The sequence below is a fragment of the Sinocyclocheilus grahami genome, unplaced genomic scaffold (genome assembly GCF_001515645.1).
Source record: "Sinocyclocheilus grahami isolate Dianchi unplaced genomic scaffold, SAMN03320097.WGS_v1.1 scaffold474.1, whole genome shotgun sequence".
Classification (NCBI taxonomy): domain Eukaryota; kingdom Metazoa; phylum Chordata; class Actinopteri; order Cypriniformes; family Cyprinidae; genus Sinocyclocheilus; species Sinocyclocheilus grahami.
The window spans coordinates 438,211-448,530 of NW_015505653.1; the positions used below are offsets into that span (position 1 = coordinate 438,211).

At 38.0% G+C, this 10,320-nt stretch overlaps 1 protein-coding gene across 2 annotated transcripts in view; it reads right to left on the reverse strand.

The window, feature by feature from the left end:
• Positions 1–8,850: 8,850 nt before the first annotated feature.
• Positions 8,851–10,320, reverse strand: part of dda1 (DET1 and DDB1 associated 1) — a 3,676-nt gene continuing 2,206 nt past the window's right edge. For both annotated transcript variants that reach the window (XM_016235816.1, XM_016235815.1), the window contains one exon: positions 8,851–10,120. In XM_016235816.1, coding sequence (XP_016091302.1) covers positions 10,010–10,120 — 111 coding nt within the window. In that variant the 3' untranslated portion in view covers positions 8,851–10,009. The remainder of the gene's footprint in view (positions 10,121–10,320) is intronic.

Consider the following 10,320-nt stretch of genomic DNA (forward strand, 5'->3'; position numbering starts at 1 on the left):
GCTAAGTGACTGTCCGCACTGCTGTCGCCACAGTCTGACATAAACGAGGATCTGCACGCTGCTGAAATGATTGAAATACACTGTTTTAAATGTATTTTAATGTAATGGTTTTAATTGTAGCGACATGTTTATTAGGATTGATCTCCAATCTGTCTACAATATAGTGTTATCCAATAACTGCACTCAGATCCATGACTCGTTTAGGCTATGATCAGATCAAAATGGTTATTTTAGAATAATCGACTCTGGGCTTAATATTACTTTATTTGAATGACTGAAGTTTGATTTAACAACAAATCGAAATACGAACAAAAAAGAAATAAAGAGATTTTCTAATAGGCTAATAATAATAATAATGATTATTAATAACTTCAGAAGTGGACATTCGACCGAGACTGCCTTGCTTTCAGTTGTTGAAGCCCTAAGACTGGCAAGAGCGGCTTCCAAATCTTCTATACTTATTTTGCTAGATCGGTCTGCTGCTTTTGATACGGTGAACCACCAGATTCTCCTGTCAACCCTATTGGAAAATGGCATCTCAGGAACCGCACGCCAGTGGTTTGAGTCTTACCTCTCAGATAGGTCCTTCAAGGTATCTTGGAGAGGTGAGGTGTCCAAGTCGCAACATCTAGCTACTGGGGATTTATCTTTTTTTTTAAACAACAACAAAAAACAAACAAACACTAGCTTTCTATTTTTTCTATTATATCTACTTGTTTTTCTTTGTGTATGTGTGTGTGTGTATAATATATATATATATATATAGTATATATACACCTTGCTACGTGTACTGCGTTAGGCTAACCTGGGTGTGAGCACAAAACACAGATGAGCTCAGACGGGAAAGACTGTACAGTAGGCTACCTCTTGTTGAATTTAGGCTATAGGCTACGAATTAAATAAGCACACATTTGTTTTGGATTGTTTTAAGTAGACCTTTAGACATAACAAGTTGCGCCAGAAAGCGCACCCTGTTATTTTACAAAAGCAATTTGTAAAGACAGGCTGAGAGAAAAAGTGGTGTATTTAGGGCCGCCCACGCACAAATAGCAAGCTCATTTTTTAACCCACGAACAATAAATACAAAAAAATCTATCTTAATTTTCGTTTGCCAAACAGAACTAAATAATAATAATTATTATTATTATTATTAGCCTATTAGTATTTCGATTTGTTGTTAAATCAAACTTCAGTCATTCAAATAAAGACATATTAAGCCCAGAGTCGATTACTCAAAAATAACCGTTTTGATCTGATCATAGCCTAAAGGAGTCATGGGTCTGAGTCATATAGACTGTATAGAAACATGGACGAAGTGTCCGTGACGTCACCCGTAGGTTCCTGAAGAGGTTTTTGAAGCTCAAAAGTGGGCCATCTTGACCGCGCGTCACTCCCGGATAATCGGAAATGGGTAAAGAGGCGGGAGCTGGTTGCTGAAACCACGCCCACCTAGCTCGACAGTGGTGACAGCAGCGGCAATCCACCTGTCACTCAAGTGGCCACGCCCTTAATTATGCAGAACTTTAAGGCTTAATATAATTTAAACAGATGAGTTGTCATGAAGGGCAAAATTAGCTATATAGACCAAAATAATTTTACAGAACCAGGCTGTAAACATGTTTTTTTCTGCTGTAAAGTTGGGCATTTTAGCATGGGGAGTCTATGGGATTGACTCCCTTTTGGAGCCAGCCTCTAGCGGCCAGCTGATGAATTGCAGTTTAAGTCACTTCCGTGTTGGCTTCACGAGAGAGAGCGGGAGGTTGCCGCTTGGTTTGAGTGCAGTTATTGGACTATATTGTTATACTGACACTATATTGTAGACAGATTGGAGATTAATCCTAATAAACGTGCCGCTTACAATTAAAACTATTACATTAAAATACATTTAAAACATTGTATTTCAATCATTTCAGCAGCGTGCAGATCCTGGTTTATGTCAGACTGTGGCGACAGCAGCGCGGACAGTCGCTTAGCTCGCTCACATACAGCCTACCATATATCTATAATAATCGGGAAAACATATCGTTTTTATTTCATAATATGTCGTTATTACGAGAAAAAATATTTTTTTTAACGAGAAAAGATGTCGTCAAAACGAGAAAAGATGTCGTTAAAACGACATAACATCTTGTTATTACGAGAAAAGGTGTCGTTTTAACGAGATAATAATAATATTGTTTTTACGACATAACATCTCGTTATTACGAGAAAATATGTCGTTTTAACGAGATAATAATATCGTTTTTACGACATAACATCTCGTTATTACAAGAAAAGATGTCGTCAAAACGAGAAAAGATGTCGTTAAAACGACATATCTCGTTATTACGAGAAAATATGTCATTTTAACGAGATAATAATATAGTTTTTACGACATATCTCGTTATTACGAGAAAAGGTGTAGTTTTAACGAGATAATAATAATATAGTTTTTACGACATAACATCTCGTTATTACGAGAAAAGATGTCGTTTTAACGAGATAATAATAAAATTGTTTTTACGACATATCTCGTTATTACGAGAAAAGATGTCGTTTTAACGAGATAATAATAAAATCGCTTTTACGACATATCTCGTTATTACGAGAAAAGGTTTCGTTTTAACGAGAAAAGATGTCGTCAAAACGAGAAAAGATGTTTTTAAAACGAGAAAAGATGTCGTTAAAACGAGAAAAGATGTCGTTAAAACGACATGACATATCTCGTTATTACGACATAATTGAGTGGGGAAAAAAATATGTGTGTGGCAGCAATGCATCACCGTAGTTTTCTGTGAATACATTTTAAAATGTAATTTATTCCTGAGTCAAAGCTGAATTTTCAGCATCATTACTCCCAGTCTTCAGAAATCATTCTAATATGCTGATTTGTTGCTCAAGAAACATTTCTTATGATTATAAATGTTACAAATTTGGGTCTTTGTTGCTTAATATTTTTGCGGAAACCATGATACACTTTTGAGGGATTGTATAAGGGAAAGTGTAGGCCTATGTCTCAGGCGGTCTTTACACTTATAACCACAATTTTAGCTTCACTGGGTATGAATATTAATGTGTAGCTTCAAGATACGAGGTTAAGAAAGCTGAATGCATAATAACTATTTTAAAAAGCTGTTTAAAATAGTTGAGAGCTATATATATATATATATAAAAGTTAGTCTTTGTTTCTTTACAAAAAAAAAATCCTACTGACCTACAGAGTGCCACAGTGCGTTGATTTCTTGTTTGAACCGATCGATTAAATAAAAAGTGACAAGTGAACTCGCATCAAACGCTGAGGTTTTATATACAGCAAATCACTCAAAGTAAAATAATTCTATCCTCCTCCTCTCCGCTAGTGGGCGACTTACTAGACTCCCCTTAAGTCTTCCCTGAACTCTCGCGATATTACCGCGTCTGTCCTTATGATTATAAATGTTACAAATTTGGGTCTTTGTTGCTTAATATTTTTGCGGAAACCATGATACACTTTTGAGGGATTGTATAAGGGAAAGTGTAGGCCTATGTCTCAGGCGGTCTTTACACTTATAACCACAATTTTAGCTTCACTGGGTATGAATATTAATGTGTAGCTTCAAGATACGAGGTTAAGAAAGCTGAATGCATAATAACTATTTTAAAAAGCTGTTTAAAATAGTTGAGAGCTATATATATATATATATATAAAAGTTAGTCTTTGTTTCTTTACAAAAAAAAATCCTACTGACCTACAGAGTGCCACAGTGCGTTGATTTCTTGTTTGAACCGATCGATTAAATAAAAAGTGACAAGTGAACTCGCATCAAACGCTGAGGTTTTATATACAGCAAATCACTCAAAGTAAAATAATTCTATCCTCCTCCTCTCCGCTAGTGGGCGACTTACTAGACTCCCCTTAAGTCTTCCCTGAACTCTCGCGATATTACCGCGTCTGTCCCGCAATCTTCCTTTTCCGGGAGTCTCTCAAGATGGTAGGTTGACGTCTAATTTATATCCAATAATCCAAATCAATCTACTGTAAATATGATGCATATCAGAGTAGAAAATGTGAATAAAGCTCACTTAAGAACGGATGCACGCTTTCAGGCCATTATTTTTCGCGCGGGATGAAAGCTTCGGTGTTCGATTAGCGGCTTCAGGCTTGTGCTGTAGTTCTAAATCACGCGCGATGGTATTCCTGCGTCCGTTTAAATCCAATCAAATAGGCATGTTTTATTGTGCTACTCGCTGTTTATGTGTTCGTTAACACGCTAAGAGTTCCCGAAAGGCCCGTGGAGGGCGGCTGACGGTGGTTGTGTTTCTCACAGGCGGACGCCGAGCAGAAGAAGAAGCGCACCTTCAGGAAGTTCACCTACAGAGGTGTGGACCTGGACCAGCTGCTGGACATGTCCTAGTGAGTCAAAGCTCTGTCGTCTGAAGGTGAAACATGTCGAGAGAAGCGAGGAATGCTTGCCTCCAGTGGCAGTGGCAGCATTCTTCTGAGGGACACGATATGCTGGAATATCCGAGCTGATCTGTTTCAGATAACACAGTTTCTGCAGGGCTTATGAAGGGAAATGTGTGACTTCTTAAAATTCCAAATAAAGACATTTTAAAGACTGAATTGATTGGAACACGTCAATACGGTATTTAAAGTTTTTACAAAAAAACAAAGTCATTGTTTTTGTCTTTAAAGGACTTATTAGTTAAAAATGAGACGCTATTGTTTAATTGTTTTCATTTTTGAATACTAAGTTCTTTAATAGTTATGATGCTAAATGCCCATTTCATGAACCTGCTGATTTACCTGAAATGCATGTTTCACAGCATTCAATCAGGGTTTCGGCAGGTCTTGAAGTCTTAATTCATGCCTTCAGAAATTAAGGCATTACATGTTGCAAACTTTGTGTAAAATGTATTAAAAAGTAATGGTGATCAGTTGGAATTTGCATCTTCAAACTTTGAAGTGTTGCTAATACAAAACATATGTAGAGAATATATTCATGTATGGTATTCTATTACATTTATTTTATGCATTTTCATCATTGCTAAAAGGTCGTATATTTACCATAAAACCTGCAGAAACCATATTAAAAAGTATGGACTGTAGTAGGTAAGCTGATTTGTAAGAAGCAGATCTAGCTTTTTATTTTAGACAATTTCAACAACAGGGTTGGAGTACTTAAAAATAAAAAGACAACCTAAACATGAAAATTAAAAAAAACAACTGCTTTTCAAGTGACCAGAACAATACTCTGCTGAATAACTCAGAAATTGACATCATCTGATATTAGTTAAATAAAATAAAGGCTAGTAATAGCCTGAAATACATAAAATAGTTCAATCTTCTTTACAGTAAATGCTTCCAGTAACAGTATTGCACTGTCATGTTACAGAATTTTGAATATTTCATCTTGAGGTTATTACTTTTGGGCTGACAACGTCATAGGACGTATTAATCCCATTTAAGCACATACAGGTGCATCTAAATAAATTAGAATGTCGTGGAAAAGTTCATTTTATTTCAGCTCAAATTGTGAAACTCGTGTATTAAATAAATTCAATGCACACAGACTGAAGTAGTTTAAGTCTTTGATTCTTTTAATTATGACTTTGGCTCAAATTTAACAAAAACAAATCAACAAATTAGAATATGGTGACATGCCAATCAGCTAATCAACTCAAAACACCTGCAAAGGTTTCCTGAGCCTTCAAAATAGTCTCTCAGTTTGGTTCACTAGGCTACACAATCATGGGGAAGACTGCTGATCTGACAGTTGTCCAGAAGACAATCATTGACACCCTTCACAAGGAGGGTAAGCCACAAACATTCATTGCCAAAGAAGCTGGCTGTTCACAGAGTGCTGTATCCAAGCATGTTAACAGAAAGTTGAGTGGAAGGAAAAAGTGTGAAAGAAAAAGATGCACAACCAACCGAGAGAACCGCAGCCTTATGAGGATTGTCAAGCAAAATCGATTCAAGAATTTGAGTGAACTTCACAAGGAATGGACTGAGGCTGGGGCCAAGGCATCAAGAGCCACAACACACAGACGTGTCAAGGAATTTGACTACAGTTGTCGTATTCCTCTTGTTAAACCACTCCTGAACCACAGACAACGTCAGAGGCATCTTACCTGGGCTAAGGAGAAGAAGAACTGGACTGTTGCCCAGTGGTCCAAAGTCCTCTTTCTCATCATGGACCGCAGAACGAAGGAAGACACGTTGAAGGCATTGTTCTCTTTTAGTAGTTTCTTTTCTCTCGTTCCCTGATGGGCAAATCCAGCCCTTGAGGAAAGAAAAAGGCATCTTTATTGGTAAAAAAAAACCTACTATAAGCACAAACAGAGATACTTGTGTTCAAGCTGGCAAAGGGCAAGGCAAGGACAAATGTGGGTTACACTTTATCTCAACAGTCCACTTTAGACATTCCACTAACTATAAGTACATTTGCAACTACATGTTAACTAAAGGCTGGAATATACTACATGACTTTTGCCTAGATTTTTACCCAAATTTACAAGCCACTAGTTGCCGAAAGTCATAGAAAATCACGTAGTGTATGATGATCACAGACTCTGACAAACTTTTTAAACTGTGCCCATCATGCACTACACAAATAAACAGACGACTCAAATCAACTACTACAAGCACAAACAGAGATACTTGTGTTCAAGCTGGCAAAGGGCAAGGCAAGGACAAATGTGGGTTACACTTTATCTCAACAGTCCACTTTAGACATTCCACTAACTATAAGTAAATTTGCAACTACATGTTAACTAAAGGCTGGAATATACTGCATGACTTTTGCCTAGATTTTTACCCAAATTTACAAGCCACTAGTTGCCGAAAGTCATAGAAAATCACGTAGTGTATGATGATCACAGACTCCGACAAACTTTTTAAACTGTGCCCATCATGCACTACACAAATAAACAGACGACTCAAATCAAATCTGCAGACACATGCAACATACCCATTGTGTCTTGCCAAAAAGTACCCCTAGAGCACGATGCTTCTAACATGGACCTTAGTGAGCGTAGCGCCATATTACATTTTTGACAGCATTGAAAACAAGGCTGAGAGGGATAAAAAATAGTGTGTTTAATATATTGCAGTATTTGTTCAGCCGACGGATCCTTTCAGAAAAAAATAACCTTTATGTAGACAAAGAATATGTGATCTAGGACCTTTATACAGCGTGTACCATCGCAAAGACTGTAATTCCTTCCTTTTAATCCACATTAAATTCAATGTGATGTCTAATCTGACTGTGGTCTCTTAATGTTAGAAGTTAAAGTAGCATGTTGGTTTGTTTTTGCGCCAAATATAGTACTTTGCTGTCAGGCCTATTAGCTAATCTCACAGTACCACAGAATAATGGCACCAACTAGCATCTCCATGAATTATATTCCATTTCAGAGCGTGAAATATATGACACCCTTCCCAAAACTCAAACACCAGAACATATTTTGTTAGGATCTGTATTGGACAGTATATTAGTACCATAAGTTTAATTATTCATAAAAATTAGCTTCACATGTACAGCAAACGAATTGTGCCTCAACATTTCCTCAAGCATTATGAAATGCATATTTATAAAAGCTTTAAAAATACATGACAACCAAACTAATTGTAAGAATCTATTTGTTCCCCTCCTCAATGCTCCTTAGCGCTTTGGTCTTCATAACATTGGGTTGAATCTGTTCTATTTTAATTGTGAGTTGTCACAATGTCACTGGATTATATGATGCAATTAATTGAACACTAACCGTTGGATGCAAAATCAACATGGTGTGTACTGTGACAATCTACTTAAGCAATGCGTTATATTGACTGTCAAAAAGGACTGATATTGACATTCAAGTAAATAATAAAAGATTTTTAAAATATATATAGCCACCAAGCAAAAATCCCATGTAAAAATTGAGTAAATCTTTTTCAAAAGCAGTGCATTGTTGCATCACAATTTGGAACTGCCTTTCCTTTCGTTAAGGCTTTGACCTTTTGGGTTGCCTCCAATTTTAGCTATGATAAATAAATGCATTTTTTTAAAATTCCCTACATACTGTAGAGAGAAATATCTTACCAGATTATCGATGTCCCCGATACATGTAAAAGCTAGACTGTTGACTCCAGTAGCTTCTCTTCACAGTGTACTGAAGTTGCGGGTTGGTAATCTGCAACCCCCAATCCAATAATCGAATCTAAATAGAATCTCTTTCCACGTGATACAATGACTTTAAAGACAAGTAGAAGACTTTATTTAATGTAAAACTTATAAAAATAATTAAAAGAGCAAGAGCAGGTCTGTTTTTCGCTTTCATTAAGTCCCTATCTTCCAAATCTACATGGTCAGTAAGAAGTCCAGATTAAAGCGGATTACACCTGTTGAGCATATGCTGTTACATCCTCAGTGAACACATGCACTGACTGTTACCCATCATCTAGCGCAGGGTTCCTCAAATCTTGCCCTGAAGGGCCAGTGCGCTGCAGAGTTTAGCTCCAACCCTGATCAAACTCACCTACCTGTGATTTTCTAATGATCCTGAAGGCATTGATTAGCTTGCTCAGGTGTGTTTGATTAGGGTTAGAGCTAAACTCTGCAGGAAAGTGGATCTTGTGGGCCAGATTTGAGGATCCCTGATCTAGCGCATTGAATTTATGAATTATCTTGAAATCTAAATTAAATTTGGCTTGACACTAAAACCTTTTTAAGTCTCATTTTTATTAAGTCTCACAAAAAAAAATGTTGACCTCAAACAGAAGTTGGGAAGGCTTCATAAGAACAAGAACATACAAATGCAGGTGTAATAGCGGTGAGTAATGCAGTATCTCTTTCAGCTAGAGTTCAACTCGAGATGGGCTGCTCTCTGCACACTCCCTCCCCCTTACTCAAAACATGTTGCATGCATTCTTTTTTGTTAATGTTGATGGCTTCAATAAATTTAAATCTTTTCAACAAGAAAGAATTTCGCAGGCAAATGGCTTGAAACAGCTGACTTAACCTCACATCATGTCTCCAGCCACAATGAAAACAGTATACTTGTGGACTCAAAAGCACGCTTGCTTTAAGTATTAAGCCTCATGTGTAAAGCTCCTCCTGTTTATTGTAGCCTATCATCCTGCAACCACAGCTCACCGACTCCCTCTGCAGGTTAAAAGAGGAACTGCTGCATCGCTGCACCTTAAATCTCAGAACACCAAATTAAAACCACAAATCCAGATAAAGGGGAGACACTATTAAACTCGAACCTGGGAAAATTCCATCATATTTAGAAGGCAAACAGACTGAAACTGAATCCGCACACAGGGATCAAGTCAAATATCGAGCCAGGCATCTGAAGGCAAGTGATCCGTTTATGAGTGTGGAACGAACACAGCACTGAAAACCTATATGACAGCGGGGGAAGTGAAAGAGACTGACATTTGTATTTGTTTACATGACCCGAAATGTTATCCTCAACCTGTGACAACAGAAAACAGTCCTAACAGTGCTTTCATGCACAAGTATGCACCTGCTAGGAAGACCGTCACATTACCAACACAAAATACTACATCTAAATCTGCCGAACGTGGCTGTACATTTCTGAATTTTCCCTTTTTGGACACAGAAGAGAGAGACCCTGTGTGTTTGGAGTATATCTTGAAAGCAGTCATTCACAGCTGAGATTACTATGGTGTTTTTAAACTTTTACACTGCATTACGTCTCCTAACAAATCAAATTTCACACACGTCTTCTTAGCAGACATTCGTTATTATGTGCTTGTTGAATATCGCTATACCCCCCACCGCATATATCGTGATTCAGAGTTCAGCAGAATCGTCAAAGCTGGCAGTGAAACCCGTCGTGCCTCGCACGTTCAGAACCGGGCAGACGGGCTGGGTGAGGGGCACTGACTGCATCAGGAAGCACTCAGTAAAATTAAAAAAAGCACACTGTAAGAGAAGTGTTCTTCCATTTCCTTTCTTTCTGAGATGAAATTCCTGTGTGGCGTGCGGGTGTTTGGGCTTGTTGTGTCCGTTCTTGTGCTGTCGGATGGTGGGTTCCTCTAGGAGTCCTCGTTCATCTCCTGGCTATCTGTCCGGGCGATTTTGCGGGGAGGCGCTGGGCTGCCGCCCTCCCCTTCTGCTTGCTCCTGCTCTCGCTTTTTAGCTGCATTCTGCAAGACATTTTTAAAAAACCTGAAGTTTAAATTCATCATTCTAGTAGCTAGATAGAGGTTTGTGCGAGAACAAATTTCCAGTCCTGCTCCCGCTAAAAATAAGCTTCCCACTCCTGTCCATAACATTTGTGTTTTGTCTCGCTCTCACCTGCAACCAGAGCCGATTGCCAGGCAACTACATGGGGGGCATTAATATT